Source organism: Schistocerca cancellata, chromosome 4, assembly GCF_023864275.1.
Source record: "Schistocerca cancellata isolate TAMUIC-IGC-003103 chromosome 4, iqSchCanc2.1, whole genome shotgun sequence".
NCBI lineage: Eukaryota > Metazoa > Arthropoda > Insecta > Orthoptera > Acrididae > Schistocerca > Schistocerca cancellata.
This window is the reverse complement of record NC_064629.1, coordinates 248775634-248796853: the sequence shown is the minus strand read 5'-3', so window position 1 is coordinate 248796853 and position 21220 is coordinate 248775634. Positions and strand designations below refer to the sequence as shown.

General features: G+C 36.9%; 1 protein-coding gene across 1 annotated transcript in view; it reads right to left on the bottom strand.

Annotated features, from left to right (window-relative positions):
• Positions 1-4133: 4133 nt before the first annotated feature.
• LOC126184061 (serine/threonine-protein kinase PLK1-like) overlaps positions 4134-21220 on the bottom strand; it is a 261222-nt gene continuing 244135 nt past the window's right edge. Inside the window, exons 4-12 of the mRNA XM_049926421.1 lie at positions 16906-17022; positions 16172-16383; positions 14688-14783; positions 8644-8916; positions 8236-8527; positions 7874-8093; positions 7317-7467; positions 6995-7238; positions 4134-5853 (exon numbers count right to left, since the gene is read on the bottom strand). Coding sequence (XP_049782378.1) covers positions 5644-5853; positions 6995-7238; positions 7317-7467; positions 7874-8093; positions 8236-8527; positions 8644-8916; positions 14688-14783; positions 16172-16383; positions 16906-17022 — 1815 coding nt within the window. The 3' untranslated portion in view covers positions 4134-5643. The remainder of the gene's footprint in view (positions 5854-6994; positions 7239-7316; positions 7468-7873; positions 8094-8235; positions 8528-8643; positions 8917-14687; positions 14784-16171; positions 16384-16905; positions 17023-21220) is intronic.

The following is a 21220-nucleotide window of genomic DNA, read 5'->3' as shown; positions in this document are numbered from 1 at the left end:
GATGGCACTGTTACACTTCTGCCTATAGTGTCTGTTACCACTTCACTGTCCAACTTAGTTCATGCCATACTTAGCTTTATTTCGGACCTTGTCGGTATGATAATGGTTCACTAACATCTGCCAGTATGAACCTCCACTTGAAATTTTTATTGAAGCCCAGATCCACCATTGCATTAAATTCACTATAAGCTCTGATGGACAAGTTGTTAGCTACTGTAAGGTGGAGAGTTGCACCCATCACTGCAATCCTACTTTGATGGAATTGCAGGACACTTACACCTGAACCCCAGTCAATAAGGGAGCACCAGTCTGATTACAAGTGATGTGATAATGTGAGCAGACATGCTTGCTTCGCTGTATGTATGGATGCCATTGATTTGTCATGAATTAACTGGGCCAATCTTGAGTGCTTGGTCATGACTCCTTCTGGATACATCTCTGTCGGTGTCTGCAGAAGTAGCAGCAACTCCCTCATCTAGAATTTTGGCACTCTTGTGGAACTGTGCTGCCTGTTCTGCCCACTGCCAGTCACTGAGGCTGCTTGGGAATGTGCAGGGAGATATGCATCTCATGGCATCATTGCCAAAACACTTGTGGCACAAACAAACCTGGCGATTTTGTCCTCCTCGTACCATCTGGCTAGAAATCCAATTCTGCTGGCTGGATGGATGGATTACCCATCTTCCCCTTTATTTTTCCTTGTGTGGATCCACTAATCCACTGCCAGGGACAACAATTGCTTCAAAATTGTGTCCATCTGGTGTTTCAGACTTCAGAGCTGCTTATTGATGTTGGTCTGTTGCTTGTGCTGTATAGCTGCTGTCTCAACAATGGCGATATTGCTAGCTACCAGTAACACCACTGAGGTACCTGCTTGCCCCACTATAGGATTCACCTTCTCTGCTACAGCAAGCACAGAATATCACACTTCCCCCATGTCACCACCACCATTTTCAGTGGAAGCAATACTTGTATTAGCTACACATGCCAAAGTGTTTCATCTGACATTGCTAGCTCCCCCATGATGCTCTTCAGTTGTTGCCAGAATTCAGATGGCATTTATTGCCGATATGTTTGAACTGAAGTACTTGTTCCATTTGTTGACCCAACGACTTACACTTCTGTCGGACCACAGTGTCCTTCAAGTGGAGATACTGTTGTTGTGAGTGTGGTTTCAAAATAATGTCAGACACCATTCAACTGCTCTTGCATCCGAGCTGTTAAATGCTTCAGCGAAATTTGTGCAATTGCTAGTACCGCTGTTTTGCATAAACACCAAATCTAGCATTACATAATGCAGTTCAGGCTTCTCTGGCAGGAACTTCGGTATCTGTGTTTTTATCTTTGGTGCAGAAACCACGTTAGATGCAGCAGGCAAACTGCCCTTCATATTCAACATTTGTTGGTATAAACTTCTGTCATCTTGGGCTGCAATTTGAGTTTACAGATCCCAATCTGCTTCTGTAGGTTCACTTGTAGTCTTAAAAGCAGTTCTTCTGTCTGGCTTCACTTAACATCGCTATGTGATGTCACTATTTCACTCAGTATATTGCTTGTAGGCCTTGCTTTTTTGTGTAATTTCAGAATCACCAATTTATAGGCTGCTTTCATCATTTCAGCCATAGATGTACATACGTACACACACACAAACTCTGGTTAACAAGATTTATTCACTAGATTAATCAGATTCTTACTTGCCAACCAAAAGCAAATGGAAAACTGTCAAAACAATAACTAAGAGTAAACATACAGCAAACCCAGCTGATCAGCCGAGGAATAATGCTTCTGCTCCGATAATCCAACTGTCTATTTTACATTCCAGGCATTTGCTAATATAAGGGTGTGGTGAAAAGTAATGCCTCCACATTTATGTGAAAACTCTTTAAAACTTTTTAATTTAAACTAATATTATTAACATTCTACATCTGCATTCTTCATGTCACACGTCTACCATTACAGGGCCCCAAATTTTGGTGCATAACATGGTGGTGTTTAATGTAACTGCGTGTATGTGGGAAACAGCACGCTGTGACAGAGTTTCAAATTTGAAGAGTTCATCCACACAAGAAGCACACAGCACCCTCTCTTTCAGCATGACAATGCCAGACCACACAGGAGCGCTGCAACATGTGCAACAATCCAAAGCCTTGCACTGTCATTTATCATCCTTCATACAGTTCCGACTGTCACATCTGATTTTCATCTGTTTCCAGAACTTAAAGAACACTATTGAAGACTTCACTTTGACAGTGAAGAAGAGATGCAAGTAGAGGTGAGATCATGGCTCCGTGGACAAATTCAAACATTCTGCAATCAACAAACTGGTGTCTTGTTGAGAGAAATGTGTTCATCACTAGGGTGGCTATGTTGCGAAATAAATATTTAGACATGAAAAATAAAGATGTAAAATCTTAATACAGGTCGTTTTATTTAAAAAGCTGTAAGTGCTATCATATAAAAAATTCTGAGGCATTGATTTTCAGCACACCCTCATATTAACAGCAATGTTTCTTTGCAACAGTTACACATACCTGTTAGATACCTTTACAGTTCTGTGACCTTTGTACGAAACATCTACAGACAAACTTAAAATACACCCATGTATTTTTCAAAGATTACAAATTAGGTGCATCACAGTACACAGTTTTCACATTATTTAATGAGTATGAGTGTGAGTCCGATGATATAAAAAAATTATAGAAATATAAGCATGAATATTGAACAAAGCCACAATAAACAAATTTTTATATGTGGGCCTACAGATGTCCACTCGCATTAACCACATACTCAACTGTAAAATACTGAGGAGAATCTGAAAATATCAGAAACCACAAGCACTATCAAGGAAAGAAAATTTTATTGCCTTAGCTATGTGATGACGTATCCTGATGGGGCATGGAAGAAGAATTGTGGTGCATGAAAAATAAAATTGTCATATGGATGACGAACATGCATAAACAGTTTGGAAAAGAAGAGCAAATGCGTGACTTTGCACAGTTTGTGTACCCTCTATTTATTATTAATCAAAAGCACCTACTATATTGTTTTATATTGGAAAGCTATGGTGACAATAAATAGGACAGAAATCTTAGAATGAATGCGTGAGGAACTGCTGTAAGCATTATAAAAATGGCAGTACTAACAATGAGGTATCTGATGTTGTCAAACAGCAACATTCAGTCAGGGAAAAAGTTGCTTGCCGATTCCTATATGCTGTCTAAGAGAACCATCTGACTCCACTATAGTTGTTGACAGAACATCAAGATGCAGCATGTTTCTTGTACTAACAGCTCTATAATTAACTATGATTGTGGCAGATTTACACATTAGGTACTATCTATGTTACCTGTGCATAAATTCCTAAGTGACAGTTTCCTTGCAAGTAGATTGTTTTACAGCTATCCAAAATATCACAGACTGAGCAATGTGATCTCAAAACCCCATGATTATAAACAGCCATCACACCAGTGATGAACTGAAAGATATTACAATAGTTACTTTTGGAACTAACATCTACCAAGATGATGATTGATGATGATATGCACCCAGACACACATTTAACTCGCACAGATCTCTCTTATCACTTGAGGAATGCAGGAATGGTGTCTCTTATGGCCCATACTATAGATGAAATTCTACAAATGTTGCAGAGAAAAACACTATACATACCTTTTACACCAGGAAGTGTAGTACTTTGTAGCATTAACTTCATGTATTAACAATGGTAAAGTTGTGATGACATGAACAATATATTCCACAATGTCTCATCAGTTTTCAGTGTTGTCACATTACCTGTTACAAATGTAGAAGCTGTAAAACTAATGCATACAATTACCCCACCAGCTGTCTTTTATGAGCTCCTTTATGCAAGGTAGTATTAGAAGAACAGTAGGAGCATGGTATCGGTGAACTGCAATTTTTGTGTATTGTGTCGAGTTTATAATCTTAATTGTGAAATGGTACTTTTTTATACTTATAGCCTGGAGTAAAGCCAGAAGCTTTTCTTCACTGTAGTGGAGTGAGGAAAAAAATTAAAACTGTTATTGTTTGGATCTGATCCATGTAAATTATCTTGGATTCAAATGTTGAGAGATTTGTTTTTGCAGAAGGTTAAGAAAAATGTAAACACTCAGTTTAGAAAATATTTTGCATTGTTTACTGTGCACCAAGAAAACTGTTTAGCCGACCTTACAATCAGCAATTAAAACTGAACACAAAATGCAGCATCATCATAATCATCTTTGGTTTGGATCTGTTATTTATCATGTATCTTTTTAGTTCCAGTCCACCTCATTTTACACAGTAATTAACTATTTGTAGTGAAGCACTTTTTTTTTCTTTCTCAAACTACTACATACAATCAGAGTACAATTGTAATTTACTATCATGGCTGTGCATATAGGCTGTTAATGATAAAAATTTTAAATTGGCACAAGATATATATCCATGGAGTTACAAAAGCTGCAGCTGAATGTGTTGCAAGAAGTTGTATTATCAAAGACAGAGTAAATCATTTTCAACTTACTGATTTGCAATATCTCTACGGATTCATTTGTTTGATAACTGCACATAAGCAGCAACATGTACCAAAGCAAAAATAATGAGTAAAACAACAAAAATTAGAAGCAGAGTAGGGCAATAGAATTGCACCCAAACATTTAGATATTTTCATGATTCAAATTTGACATGTGATCTTCATGAAAGATAAAACCATTCTACATATGAGTTATAGTACGTTACAGCAAAACATTTCAGTTGGTAAATATCACAGAGAATACTACATATACTGTTTCTTGAAAATTTCAGTTACACAATTTCTCTTACTATTCATACTGGAGAATCAGTCAGGAAATCCACTTGAGTGTATTACACACTAAGCATTTCATATTTCTTACAGCTTACAGGCACACCACACACAAAACATAAAAAAAAGAATGGCACATAATGTCCAATATCTGGCTGTTTCTTGTATTTAAAGTCAATCGCAAATAATTAAATACTATGTACAAACACACACATACATAAATTGGTTAACTTTGTACCAACATGAGCAATATTTCAAATTCCAAACAGCACAGACATTTACTTTAACGAACTTCTCATTTAAAACTAAAATGAACTATATTATGTACATATTCATATGTAATTATTTCCCAGAAAATTAACATAGCAATTACACTCACTTTTACTGCTCTGTTTTGTGTAAAAGTAGAGTTACTTCAAGTTTTATTTCCAAGTTACATTAATCCTCACCTTTATCACAATTCTCTCTTTCCAATCAAACAATTTTTTTATCTATCTTTTTTAAGTTTTGTTGAAAACAAAGTTCAACATAATTAAAAAATATAATGTTTTACTATCAGCATAATTATACTGAAAATTGTTGAAATGCAGATCATTCATCTTCCTTTCCTTTACATCAGTAGCTTATACTTCAAACAAACAAGAAACTTCTGAAAGGAAAACTATTTTGCAAAAAATTTACACTCTTCTCCCTCTTTCACTCCACTACTGTCACACACACAAGTACAACAGCTTATTATTATGTAGTAAAAACCAATCAACATCAATAATGTAAAACTGCTCATAACAGTTTTTAAATCTCACATAATCACAGAAACTACATTTGTTAACATTAAACAGTTACACAACCTCTCCATCAAGTTCAGCAAATTCTCGCAAAATTGCTGCTGCTATTTTCAGTCTGTCGAGAATGTCACTGTCACAACCAACAAGTTCAATTTCATGCAGCCAGTATGACACACTCTGACGTTCACTGTTGATGTATGTTACAAGCAGCCCCTGTTTCCAGTCTGACAGTATCAGTTTTGTGTGATTCTTGAAGAAATTAATCTGAAAAAATACATCAATCCCTTTAATTTAGCAATGTTATATGCATCACAATACTTTCTATTAAAAGATGGAGTGTGTGCCAATACTGTGGTTCAGCTCTTTCCTTGCCTACCTTCTGTCTGGTTTTTAATGTAACTGAATGAGTTACTTCATCTCACTGTCCTACCACATGCCGCCGCCCTGCCCCCTCCCCCCCAACCCTCTCCCAAAAAAAAAAAAAACTTTTCTGTGTTTTAGTATATTTAAAAGGGAAAGACTTAACAAATCTGTTTCCACTTCCAATTTTATTTTGCACTAAGTGTGTGGAAAATTTACAGCAGAGTCTCTGAAAGATCCCAATGGCAGCTCTCAGTGCTGTTGCCACCTTTCAACTGCAAAGTGCAAGCAGTTGTAGGGAAAAATAATGGTTGCCTGCAGAGCTGCTACAACACTGCAGTATTACTATAGAGATGTATACAAAATCATGTTATGTGATTGGTTGAGGTAGACACACAGAGCAGCTACGCCAACTGTAGTGCAACTGAAGGATCTTTCTTCACTGACTATACTACTGTAAAATGAATAGAACCAATGCCACTGGTTTGCTTGCTTTTGTTTATTTACTGTGTGCAACCTGCATTGATGCTATAATCACAGAAGAAATTAGTCATTTTTACACAAATCCCGGTAACTATGGACAAGCATTCAAAGACATGTTACAAGTAATGTATTACAACATAAATTACTAACTCCTCTAGCTAAAAAATTACACACAGTTTTGTCACAATGGAAACCTAAACTTCCATGGAAAAAATGGCATGACGAGAACATTTGGAGATCTAGAGGTACATCATTGATTCAGAATCTCTTGGAGTTAATTTGGATGTCTGGCTTACAGGTAGTAACAACTAATCAGAAAACACTGAGAAAAATTATAAGAGCTGTTTTGAGAGTTGTACAATTTATTACTAATTTAATCATAGTGCATATGTTCCATAAATTCAGGGAGCAGTTATTGTTTTTTGCACGTGCATGCGTGCGTGCGTGCGTGCATGAGGGAGGGAGGGGGGAATATCTTTATAAGCTTTCTTAATTTTTCAACCACAAAAATTGTCTTAACCACATTCGAAAAGAATTTCAGCAGTGAATGGTTACCACAAACCTGAATAGTGCCATTGCAGAGCTCCATTATTATGACTGCATTTGTGCGAACCCAGCGACGCATATGTGGAACAGGCAGCCTGCGACGACTTGTTGTACGCATTCCGTCACCACCCTCTGTTAAATGCTCATCCATGTAGTGACTGAAGTAACGCAGAACAGTTAAGCGTTCCTGCAGTGCAGCTGGCACAGAATGTATCGGATGTGCTGTAATTTTCCCATTTGCATCATGAAATTCCACACGACTGCAATGAAGGAAGCTTTTATTAGTAACAGAATGTACTGACAGCCACATTTTCATTAGTACTTTTTACCCCTTTTACCTTCTGTCAGCATTGAAACTAATTCGCGTGCTATCATTAAAAAGCACACCAACAGATTTATCTGACAACTGAAAACCGAAGCCATATTTATTTGAATAATCAATCCACTTGGATACAAAGAGAGGTCTGCAATTTACTGGGTGAGGATTAGCTGTAAAAAGAACAAAACATCTAATATATCATGCCTGTGACAAATTTTATTGCAAAGTCATCTTTATAACTAATTTAGTCCTAAATTATTGTAGCATTCAGTTACAAATCTATCTACATTACTGCTCCTGAGTGTCGGTTGAACATTAGGTGCTGGTTCCAGGCTGTCATGTCTATTTTAAAATGTCAGTACTACACAAATTACAGGTGAATATATTTTGTTGAATTACTTTGTTTGGGTCTTCTACTATGACCACATGATTGGCCCAAGATCCGATAGATTTGTCACTGATGATAGCAATAATTTTTAATTTAATTGTCTTGTAGACTTATGGTGAAGTAAATTATAAAAATAAGTTACACGGCTACACACATTTTTCTTAAACATATTTACATGAAATATGTACCTTTTCCACCATCTGTTGGCATACTGTTGAAACATTCAGTAAGGAATCTATAGAGGGTAACAGCATTACACACACGCTTACGGCACAGACTTAGCTTATCGGGACAAAGCACACTGCTAATCATTTGTTTCAGAGATGAAGCTGCACGTAGTTCCTTACGGCTTGGAGTTGGCATGCAGCCCACACTTGATCCACTTTCTCTTGTTACAGATTTTTCTTTCTGTCAGTGAATGCAAAAATAGAACATTACACTCATTAAGCACTGTTAGAATCAGAATAGACAAAATAATGTAACTGCCCATAGTGTGTTGCATACATTTTAGCACTTGTCCATTTAAAAATAGTACAAATTAGTTCCTTACCTTTTCACTTAGGTCAGGACTCTTTGGTGCTGACTGTAGTTTAAGCATAGATTTTTTCTTCATAGGAGGCTTTGGTTCACTTCTCTGCGAAAAGTTTAGTCCTTTGTCTTCCTTTGGCAATAGCCCATTGACTCTGGCCTTTAATTGTGGCTCCTCTTGCAATGTTGGGTTTGGAGCTCTGGGCTTGAACTGTTGTGCAACTCTGTGTGTCTGGTTTTTAAGTCTATCTTTTGTGTGTTGATCTTCCACATGTTTGGGATTAGCAATTCTAGGTTGCAACTGGACTGTTGACCTGGAAAAAGTCACTTGTTAAGGTATGGTTTTCTTTAAGGTTTTCAAGTTTAATGATTATTGTTGTTGTTGTATTGTTACAAATTAGTTCTCAAAAACAAATAATTTGCTTGTTACCTGTCAGTTACCACATTGGGAAAGTTTGGAACTGTGTAACAGCAAGATGGAGACAATGTTTCTGGAGTATAACCACTTGTAAAGAATTCATGTTTACATATGTCCTCCAGTTTTGGACGATCCTCTGGAAGTGGCTGCAGCAACACTCTTATCAAGGAACACGCAGTTTCTGATACACATGGTGGAAGTGTATACTTGTTACTTACAATCCTTGCATACGTGTCTTTTAGTGTTGCTGTTTCAAAGGGAGGCTGCCCAACTAGCATAGCAAACCTGTAACACACAATTACAATGCAAAGAATAATCTGATCCATCTTAAAACAACATGGAGAAATGAAATTTGCCTTTCAGCATGCTTCTGACAGTACACTAAAATATTATATATTACTATTGGTGAAGTAATATTAATAAAAGGATGATTTCTTCTAAGCATGATACTTTATAATCTAGTGGTTATGAATTTTCTGACATGCTGCTTGCCAAGCAGTTGTTGACAACCAAAGCACCATTCACCTCTCTTTCTATATTGTGGAACATATTTTTGAATCTAGTGGGACATCCAGCTAATGTGGCAAATGAGCTCCTGTATTTCTGTTGTCAAAATGCTGCATCTGACACTTTGCTTCATATCAAAATGGAAGACTAAAGAGTAACTTTAAATTCAATAAAATTTAACTCCAGAGCCATGTGTGTAGTTTCATGGACATCAAAATAACTGAACCAACACTAACAAAGCAATAAAGAAAACAGGAGTTATCAAAATTAAATACCTGTTATCTCTGTAGTAACTAATATTGCCACAGTATTTTGAAGTATGTAGTATTTCATTCATTTACAGAGGTACATCGGCATTTGGTGTTGTACAATGTTGAAGACATCTCTTACAAGGTATTAAGATACTACTGACATTTTCAAGGAAACTACATGTTCTAATCTGACGTAACTTGTTAGATACATTTTTGTTAACTGCAACACTACCCAACATCTTTCCTTCCCACAAACTATAAAATAATGAACAACAACAACAACAACAGTGCATACCACCAATCAATTATCATCATATTGCCTAGATGAATTTCTTTAATATCTGTTGTGAAGGAGAGTGACAGCCACCACAATATCCACTTCTTATGACATGCCACTATTATGTGCAGGAATAGACTATACCACCTTTAAATGGTTCAGGGTCTTTCACCTGGCACTCACAAACCCTGTGAGAACTTCTGCCAATGGATATTTGCACATACTGCTAATCCTTTTGCTGTCTTGTGAACTCATGGCAAGTCATCTTTTTCAGCATCTCAAACTGGGTGTCTATAAAAATTAATCCAGTGGGATTGAGGCAAGAGGAGAGTCATTCATTTTTACAATAGAGTCAGTGGAATTGATGTGTCATTCCTGATTGATTAAACTTTACAAGAGAGAAACAAAACTTACATGTACACAAGGTTTGATAGTTATCCACTCAATATTTTTGTATGTAGGTTAGTGTGGTACATAAAAGTTTCAGACAAGTCATTAGTATCTACTATGTCACCTTTGGAATTTAATGATCTGAAATCAGTTCCTCAAGTGGTGAAATCCACCAAGTACCTGACTAAATGGTCGAATTAGGAAATGAAGTAATAAAATATTCATAAAGTATCTTTCTCAATGTCATGTTTGCACTAAATTTTAAAAATCCTGAAACAGAAATATATCAGAACAATGGAGTTAACTGTTATGGGCATCAGTAAAAATAAGAAATGAAGAAGCAGAAAATATACTTTGGAAGTGATTATTGAACTTGGATACCATCTACCCTGTGTTTCAGAACCCCTTCTACAAACTTTGGAGGCATAGTCCTCATATTGAAACAGAAGTTCAAATAGACATCCACTGAAAGTCATTCATTGTTTTAGTTATAATAAGTTTAAAATCAAATTGTTCACGGTATAATCCCATTTGATCTTTATATGCACTAACTAAAATTTATTTTGTGAGATAATTAAGTGATGATAGTGAGAAAATTTGATCCAGGTATAATCCTAACAACTGATCCACTAATTGAAATTTATTTTGTTAGATAAGTAGGTGATGATACTGAGACAAGTCAATTTGCTGGAGCTGTTGTAACTTCAGTGGCACAGTGCTGATATAGAGAAGTTTATATTTTACATTTACACACATTTGAGATTAGTCCCACTTCTACATCTCATTTGTGTAGTCATCATGAGTTACCTTATCAATGTTCCATTTAACCATGGCAGGATATTCATTTTATGAGCAAGCAGGTATGATTTTTATGTATGGCCATGCAAATGGTAATGGAAACTGTACATTTGCATCTAAATGTGGTTCCGGGCAGGAGGTAACCAAGTCATCCAACTTTTATTAATGTTTGTTGTCATACAGCTGAGACAGGAACCTAACACCCAAAGTAGTAGACCAACACAGACTAAGATTTGCTCACATGCATGATCAGAAATAATACACGCTACAAGCTCGTCCACATGGAAGTGCAGAACATGATACTGTAACATGTGCCATCTCGTAGCACCAAATGGATGGCACCTCATGGTAGTACATGCAACCATATTGTCAACGATATGCGCATGGTCTTTCACCTGCCATCAACAAATCGTGGGACAACTTTTGCTGACAAATTAGTCACAAAATGTCAATCCACTGTATCTACCTCTCCATATATACTCTGCAAGCTATCATACGGTGCATCGAGGGGGGTGGGGGGTAACCTTTTAACACTACAAGTCATTTCCATTCTTGTTCCACTCGCAAATTGAGCAAGGAGGAAATGACTGTCAATATTCATCCTTACAAGCCTGATTTCTGTTATCTTGTCTTGTATTCCAAGTCCTTACTCAAGACATATGTTGGTGGCGGAAGTATCATTCTGAAGTCTGTTGCAAATGCCGGTTCTCTGAAGTTCAGTACTTCTTCGTGAAAAGAATGTCTTCTTCTCTCCAGTGATTCCCATTTGAGTTCATGGAGCATTTGCATAACACTCACATTGATCAAACTTACCATAATAAATCTAGCAACATGCCTTTGAATTTCTTATATGTCTTCCTTTAATCCTATCAGGCAGGGATTCCACACACTAATAGTACTCAAGAATGAGTCACACTAGTGTTCTGTGTGTGGTCTCCTTTGTAGATGAGCTATAATTTCCTAAAATTTTCCCAGTAAATCAAAACTGACCCTTCACCTTCCCTACTATCGCCCTTACATGCTCATTCCATTTCAAATCACTTTGCAGCATTGTGCCTAGATAGTTAAATGACTTGACTGTGTCAAGCAGCAAAGCAGCACAGTACTAACACTGTATTCAAACATTATGGGATTGGTTTTCCTTTTCTACTGCAATAACTTATATTTTTTGACATTAAGAACAACTGCCATTCATCACACCAACTAGACGATGATTAGTTTACAGTTTGCATGGTTATCAGTCCCTCTACTCACAGAAAAACATGCATAAAGATATGAAATGAGAAAAGGAGAACTGTCAGCTCCAGGATCTTTGAACATGTTATTGTGGCTGAAAAGTGTATGAGACAGTAGCTTTAGGAAGACAGTTAAAAAGAGAGAAAATCCAGTCAGCTAGAACTGTAGTTGGTCACCAAAAGGTACACCAAGAAGGGTCATCATAGTTTGTAGAACTAAAATGCAGTGAGAACATGCACAGCATAAGGACTAGAGAGAGATAAGTATCTTAAATAGGTGAGAAATGAAATACATACATAAAAGCTTAAAAATGCACAAAAGTGTGGAGAGAGAAAGTAGCGCGAGGCCATTCCAAGCACATGCCCAGCAAGAGGTGGTACTCCCCCAACCACCAGGCACCAAACGTAGAGGTTCAGTCAACTTTATTGTAAAATCTGCTTTCTGTCATGAAATGTAGGACTTTAGTAGCTGCTAACTCACTGTCCAAAAGTATCAGAGTTAGTGAGGTAAACAGATTGACTGCTTATCTCAGATCAATCAGCAGGTTACATATTTTGAGAATATGGACAATCTTGAAATGACCACCACAGCTCCACTGAGGAGTGCCCTCTTGACACATAAGGGGTAAGTCTCGTGTGCCTGATACGCAGTCGGCACAGTATGATGGCACCTTTCTGAGAGGTCTGGAGTGAAGTATTCCATGCCTTGGTGATTCCCTTTGATTGCTCTCAGGTTGTTGAGAGTCATGGTAGCCTATGATTCCATAATAAGGGAACAATGCAAAAAGAGTACCCACTATAATATTGGAATTCTGTCTCAACCTGGCAGCTTATTTGTTTTCAACTCTTTTTAGTTGCTTCTCTATGCTAGTAAGCCCATTACTATGTACTCCATACATAACCTATATACGGAATACACAGTTTATGCAACGGTTGAATGCAGTATGTTTGTACAGTCCTCCTCTGTGAAGGACTTCTTGAACACACTATTTAAGAATTCATCTCTCTTTTTGCTGTCTTGTGGTGCCACACCTGCCAAGTCAACAAGTGACCAACTACAGTTCTAGCTGACTGGATTTTATCTCCTTTCACTGTCTCCCTAAAGCTACTGTCTCATACACTTTTCAGCCACAATGGCATGTTCAAAGATCCTGGAGCTGACAGTTCTCCTTTTCTCATTTCATATCTTTATGCATGTTTTTCTATGAATAGAGGGGCTGATAACCATGCAAACTGTAAACTCATCATCGTCTAGTTGGATAGAACTACTCTAGCCGATTAGCGATTCTATATAGGATTTAAGATGACGGATGGATGAGAAGTTCATGGCCAGCACATTCCCTTACTATATGTTCTCTAGAATGTCACACATAGGGTCATCTAAGACAATTTGTTGATGGAGCAGCAGGAAGATGAGCAGTTACTGAAACTGGTAACACGTCAGTCAGGTATTCTTCAGCTCTGTTTGTTGCACTGTTGAGGTACGAGAGGTGCTTAGATTGTTGACTGACTCCTTACATTTCAGTGCTGGACAATCCTTTTCTTCAAGACAAGGTTCTGCACAAGAAAGTGAGATAAAATTTTAGGGCACTTTATTTCGGTACTGTTCTGACAAGGTACCTGCCTGTGTCTAGCCAAAGAAAACAGCACAATTTGCCATTTACAGTTTTTTGTTTGTTTGTTTGTTTGTTTGTTTAGGGCGCACAACTACTAAGGTTATTAGCATCCAGTCACAAACATCAGTGCACTAATAGCATAGAAAAACGCAAGGGGGGGGGGGGGGGGGGGCAACAACAGAAAGTATTTACAAAGTCCGTCAATGTAATAAAACTAAGGACACGAGCAGCTGCTCGAGTGTCATCAGCTAAAAGTTCCTGTAAGGTAGACGGCAGACACAGGACAACACAAGAGTGAATAAAATGGGGACAGGACAATAAAACATGGTGCACCGTCAATGGATGACCACAGGGGGACTGTGGGGCGGGGTCTGCAGATAACAGGTAGCGGTGGCTAAATCGGCAACGCCCAATCCACAACCTGGCCAAAATGACCTCCTCTCGCCAGGAAGGGTGTGAGGAGGTCGTCCAAGCCATCAGGATCAGTCTGATGGCCCTATGCTTATTTTCATGGAGAGAGGCCCTGCCACAATGATGAAACGCGCCAACAAAGAACCCCACTAACCCATTTACAGCATGACAACCAAACTTGTCATATAGTCATTGCTAAGACTACAATGTTGCCAATTGCATCCTCCAACAGTGCCTTAATAAGGGTAAAAATGTAGTTCAGTGATATACTATAATTATTTCTAGAAATATGGATACTTCTGCAATGAACGAAATCTGTATGTGGGAGCAACCCCTCTCTTGTGGACACCTGTTTACTTCACTCTACCCAGTTGTTAGGAGAGGAGGAAAATTGGAATGGCTCCAAATAACTGTTATGCCCATTTTAGTTTAGCATGTGTCCGGCAATACCATTACTAGCAATAAATTACTGCTGCTGCTGCTGCTTCTGCTAATGCACAATGCGGTCCACTTTTTAAACTTTACATCTACACAAAATTTGGTACTTCACATGAACCAAACTAGTACTCACATTATGCAGCCTATAGCCCACACATCGGCTTCAAAGCTATAGCTGAGCTTGTTCAGAACTTCTGGAGCGATATAATTTGGGGTGCCACATATAGAGCTGAAAAAGGAAGACAAGTATGAAAATGGTTGTTTCACTCATTATCACTAAATTTATGAAGAAAGTAAAAATATCTGAATCCTCAAGAAGTACAGCAGTTTTCTTAAGAAATATTTAACAAGCAACTGATACAAAATTGTACACTGACTTAAGTGTTCTTGCAGTCTTGGAGTAATAGTACAATAAAGTATTGGCATCTAAATATTTAAATATAAGTATTTCTCTAATTTTATCTTGAAATCACAAAATATGAAAACTAATCCAGAGTTATCTCCAGTGTGGCAGCATCAAACATCACCAGATAGCGATCTTAGCCTTCTGATCTTTCTGTAATAATGATTCTCCGCATCAACAGAAATTATTTCACATAAAACAGTCAAGCTGGAGGGAGATACATTTACAAAGAACTAATTGTTGCTTACTTTTATTTGTACAATATGATAATGACCTCCTTGTTGACAAAGAGGTATATGGCAGAAAAATTGCAGAAATCGAATAGATACATGTAAGATCAGTTTTTCTCAAACTGTGTTCTGTGGAACACTGATGTTCCATGCGAATAAGTTCACTGCTAAATACTATTAACCCATTTTGACAATATGAACATTATTTTTAAATTTTACTATGATTTGTGTGTTATTAGTTACAATTTAAAATTGAATTAATCTCTGAATAAAACAAGTGTTTTCAGGTTTTTTTTCCAAATTAAACAAGCTGTTTCACTAAACTAACAGGATTCTCAGTGTTTGGAAGTTTGGGAACCACTGAGGAAAACTAGTTTACTGAAAAAGCAGCATTGTCAGTAAAATCGCTGAAGATGACCAAAGGATTAAAACTTAAGAATCAATTGGTGAATTTTGCTTCATCAAACTACCTTCCATTAGGAACGTATAATGCACTCCACGGCTCCAATACGACTTTCAAATGGTAGAAAGCAGCAATAAGTCATTGATTCCATCCTAGCTTCATTAAAGCAGATCCAGATTTTGAGTAGTAACTAGCCATTATCAGTGCAGTATTTCAGAGTTATACAGGCCCTAGTATGTCTACACCTGTTGTTCAGGCTCTGTTACAGTTCATTGAAGACAATCTTTAATGAACTGACAGAGCCCGAACAACGGATGCAGATGTACTCGTGCATGGATAACAACTCTGAAATACTGCAATGATAATAGATAGTTACTAGCTGAAATCTAGATATGCTTTATGAAGCTAGAATGGTAACAATGATTTATTGCAGCCCTCTACCATTTTGAAAATTTTTGTTTCAGCATAGTCAATGAAGACACAATGATATGATATTAAGGAAACAGTAAAAATATAAAATTTTCTTATTATATTTATTTGTAGAATGCCTTAAAATATACAGCCTTTTACAAATAACTTACACTCTTTTGTCACCATCAATTTGCATAGCAAGTCCAAAGTCACCTAACTTCACCACCATACTTTCACTGAGGAACATGTTACCAGGTTTCAGGTCTCTGTGGATTACATTCTGACTGTGAATGTACTGAACACCAGACACAAGCTGACTTAAGTAATATCGAACTTCTGGCTCCGTGATTGTCCACCTGTGTTTCAGGACATGCACCAGTGACTGAAATGTTGGAGACACATTTTAATAATGTTTCAAGTGTACTATTAATCAACTATAGCAAATAATTGATTTATTCTAATTCAAAAATTTTAAACTATAATATTCTTGAGGAGTAAACTACATCTTCAACTAGAATATAATTGTAGCACAATATCAAGTGCTCCAACATGCATGCTTTTTACATGTATCCCATTGATATAAAATGCATAGAAAAGTTATCTACAATGGGATATCTTATCATAAAATGACAAAAATTATCCACATTATCATTTTCTAAAGGGTCATAAATTAGGTGTACATTTTACTGTTGTGAAATCCTTACTGTTAAAAATGTAACTAGTAAGAGTTATATTTCAAGAAAATGTAATTGTATTACATAGGACAAACATCCCTGATGTTCTGCAATAAAATTCAATGGGACCTGTACTCTCAGTACACTGATGTAGCTACTATCTAATTTATGTTTCTCAAAATTCTGTTTCTGGATGTCTTTGTTGATTACTAGTTTCAATGTAGCCTTACCTTTCGGGGACAGTTCTCCAGAATTATATATGCATTGAGAGCATCCTCGAAGAAATGATGCAGCCGAACAACATGTTTGTGCACCAGACCTCTATGTATAAAAATCTCTCGTGCGATCTAGAACAAAGGTAACAAACATTCTAAGTCAGCTAATACTCTCTCATATTCAGTTAATCATTTAATCATTATACAGTTGATTTCACAGTTAATTCTATACTGAAAGAGCTCTGTTGAACAGTGGTGAGAGGGTTGTGTGCACACAAGTCATCTTCCAATTCTGAATTTCATACTATCATGATTAGATCTAATTCAACTGTAGCATTCATGTATATATTTTTCAGAATACTAATATCAGTTGACTCAAAGCTGTTTTCCTTAATGTTGATCAAGATAAAAACTTTCCCAAAATCTATTAATTCCAAGCAAAGTAGTAACTGATACATACTGCTTTGGAATAAAATATCATTGATGACTTGCAAATGGCCTATCTACTTCTAATGTCAGCTTGTTCCTTCCCTTGATTAAAATGTGCCTCAGCTACACAAGAATCATGAATGCCCCACTTTATGCTCAGGCTCCAATGTTTATAGGACATTTAAAAGCTTCTATGGCCATGTTACTCGAGATATTTGAAACTGTCCATCAATAGAGCACAAAGTTAATGACTTATTCTTGGAATGAGTTCCATTTTTCAGTCTACACCACATTCAGCACTGTTGAGAGTTGAGTGTGAAAGTAAGTCACAGAAGACCAAAGAGATCGCTAGCAATCTGAGCAAAGGAATAACTCACCATCCTATCTGTTCGATATTTGAATATTCCATCAAAGGGTTTGAGTAAGTTTTCTTCTCTTTGTTGGTGAGGCCCAGGTGTTTAAGTCTTTTACCCTACTTTAGACAATCACTGTGGTTAATATTTACAACAATGGGTGTAAAAAAGGCTTGGTTTTTTATATTTAGTAGTTTCTCATGGTTGTGCCTTTAGTATTCCCCTCCCAGACTAATAAAGACTTGTGTAAAAGTGCATGCAATCCAGATGGTACTGGGTTGCATGAGGACTGATTGAAGAAGAAGTGGAGATGAGCAGAGAAAATGGAAGGAAGATCCAAACCTAAGTTCTATCAACAATGCAATCATTAGAGACTGAGCACTACTCAGGTTCAGAAAGAATGGCGCAAGAACTGAACATTGCTCTTTGTCTTAGTCAGTTTAAGGAAACAACAAAAAACCTAAATCTGGATTCCTGGAGGGGGGATTTAGACTGCCATTCTGCCAAATACACATCCAGTGTCTTGCTCACTGTGCCACTTCACTCAGTCCAAAGGGAATTGGCTAGGACATCCAAGATACTCTTTCCTTCTCTGTTGAATAGGAGTATATGTGGGAATCCAGAGGATTGAAGAAGTTGACATAGTAGACAAAGAGATACCTTATATGATCATATACTGCATCTACAGACTCTCTCCTCATTTTCAAGATGCAAGGCCACAAGTCATTGGGAAACTTGAACAAAATAAACTAATGGTCACACATAACCAACACAATCATGAGAGAACATCTTCCAACAATTCAGTTGCAAAGATGTCCCCACCTCACCACCAAGTTTAATAATGAGGCACTGGACTCCTAATACAAAAGGTGCTTGTGCTGAACCAATCTGAGTTACGTTTTAACTACCTGTTCTTTTTATACTAGCTAAAGGATATCTCTTAGGTTAGAAATATGTACATGTCTCTATTTTAAATAGTGCTGAGAATAGAATTTTCAGGTTTCATATTGCATCAGAACACCTTCATAAACAGATATGAAGGGGAATTTAGTGTGCTACAGGGTGGCTTGCTAATTCATTTTTTACTAGCTAATAGCCAGCCACAAACTCTCACTTGCTTTTTTTCAATAATGAATCTTTATCAGATTCCCATTATGTGCACAGATAGTGTGACATCTAAAACTATCAATGCACTCCAGGAAATGTGGGGTTACACCGCAGATTTTATGCACTGCGAGGTGCCTATGCAAGTGTACCTTATTTAGGAACTAAGACAGAAAATTTCGGTTCTTTTCAAGAACATAGATGTTGGAATTGTTTCATCAGAAGGATCACATGAAATTACTTAGGTCTTCTTTCTTTTCTCCTTTCTTTCTGTCCAGTAATTTTTTATTCTTTTCTTATTCTCTCTCTGTCCATATTCTACCTGTCTTTTTTGTTTTCTCCTGGAAGCCCTTGAAACTTTTTACTCTTGCTCTGAATTTTTCTCCTGCTCCTATTTCTTCCTCCATCACTTCCATTTCTTTCAGGTCCTGTTTAACTTCTTTGTTCCATGCCAGTGATGTTTTTTGTGTTTCTGTCAAAAAAGTTAAAAATACCTTTTGTTATCCTTTTCATGTAGCCTTTTTAGGTGTCCTTACAGTACAATTCTTCTTAGATTAGATTAGATTTACTTTCATTCCAATTGATCCGTAGTGAGGAGGTCCTCCGGGATGTGGAACATGTCTTCTTCAGTGTGTCAGATATTGTTTATTTTTTCATAAACTTCACAACTGTTTCATTTCTGTTTCCCACTGTCATATATTGGTCCCAAAACCTCCTTGGTTATTTTTCTTTTTCTTCTTTTCTATTTCACTTAATTGTATATCTGTATTTAAACAAAGGAATTCTGGCTTAATAACAGTGGTGTTGTGCTGAACTTTTGCATTTATGGAAATAGATTTCTTGTTATACAAGTTTTTTGTTAGTTGAAAAGTCATCTCAATTTTTCCTTGTTCTTGATAAGTTACACTCTTTGTTCAAAGTACTTGGTTGTATTATGTCACCTATAACTTAAATTCTGTAGTCTTCTTTTATTCTTCCTTAATCAGTTTCCATGTATTCCACTGCCTCCTTCGCATTTGTTAAATACTCTGTTTTTTCAAAAGATGTACATAGGCCTGCTTTTGAAACTGTCTCCTGTAGAGGATTTATCTGCATTGTTGCACCTTCTACTGATTCAGCTAAGATGATGAGATCGTCTGCAAAAGCCAAACAACCAAAACTCTGTTTATCCCCCGTCTCTCAGTTGTAATTTTTTTTTTTAAATTCCTCTTTCTCTTGTTCATTTCCTTAAGTCCCTGATTACCTTTTCGAGTACACAATTGAACAGCAGTGGGGACAATTCACCTCTCTGTCTTACATGTGTTTTGATCTCAAAAGCCTTAAAGGTTTTCACCTAATAATTTAATTTTGGATTTTTTATTGTGTCTTTTGTGACTGCAACCAACTTGTCAGCTCGAAACACTCAAGGTGCTAAATAATGTTTCCCGGTCAATTGAATCTTTTTCATTTTTGAAATCTACAAATGTCATATAAACGCTTTTGGATCTTATTCTGTTATACTTGATTATTGATTTCAGATTTAAAAATGTTTCCACAGAGGAACGTCCTTTTCTAATCCCTCCTCGGTATTCTCCAAACTGCTGGCCCAGTTGGCCTTCCAGCCTGTTTTATAATGCTTTGGAAAAAAATTTGTAAGTTGTTGTTGTTGTTGTTGTTGTTGTTGTTGTTGATGCTGCTGCAACAACAAATTCGCCCAATAAATGGATGATGTTAAGCAAGTAACTCAACTAAATAATGTTGTTCCAATAGGCTTACATTCTTTCCAAGAAGACTTGTTTATGTTCTCCCGACCACTTTTGTCTATACTGTTTTTATTTTGGTTGCTCTGATGCATCTTCCCAATTATCTACACCGTGTGTGTGTGTGTGTGTGTGTGTGTGTGTGTGTGTGTAAAAAAAACGGAAACATAAGATCAACCGACATTTAAGGTCCTTTCGACCTTCGTTCAGTCAAGGTGTTGAGTTCTTATGTGATATTACATAGTCTGTTATAATTTTTGTCAGTCTCTTTTCTGGTAGTCTGTTGAGAAGTCCAAAGAATTTCAGCCACCTTTTCTTAATGTCAATTTCGATGTTTGAAAACTTGTCTGTTGTTTTGACTGATTGTAGCCTGTAATCATCGTAGGTATGTCATGCTCCTATAATTTTTCTAATGGTCTTTTCCTCTTCTTTTTTATTTCTTCAAGTTTATGTTTTCTGATAAGTGTCTGTGTTTCGATTCGTAGAGGACTGTTGATTTTATGGCTGTGTTGTAGTGCCGATGGATTTTTTGCCGTAGAGGCTTTGAACTAACACTATTTTTTTTGGGGGGGGGGGCCAATTTTGCTTTTTCTTTTCAACGTCCATAGGTTCAATGAGTTTTCTAAGTTATTTAAATTACAGCACCCTGTTGATTTTACCGTATTTTGTTTTCAGGCCTGAGATTTCTGTCTTTGCACATAAGAA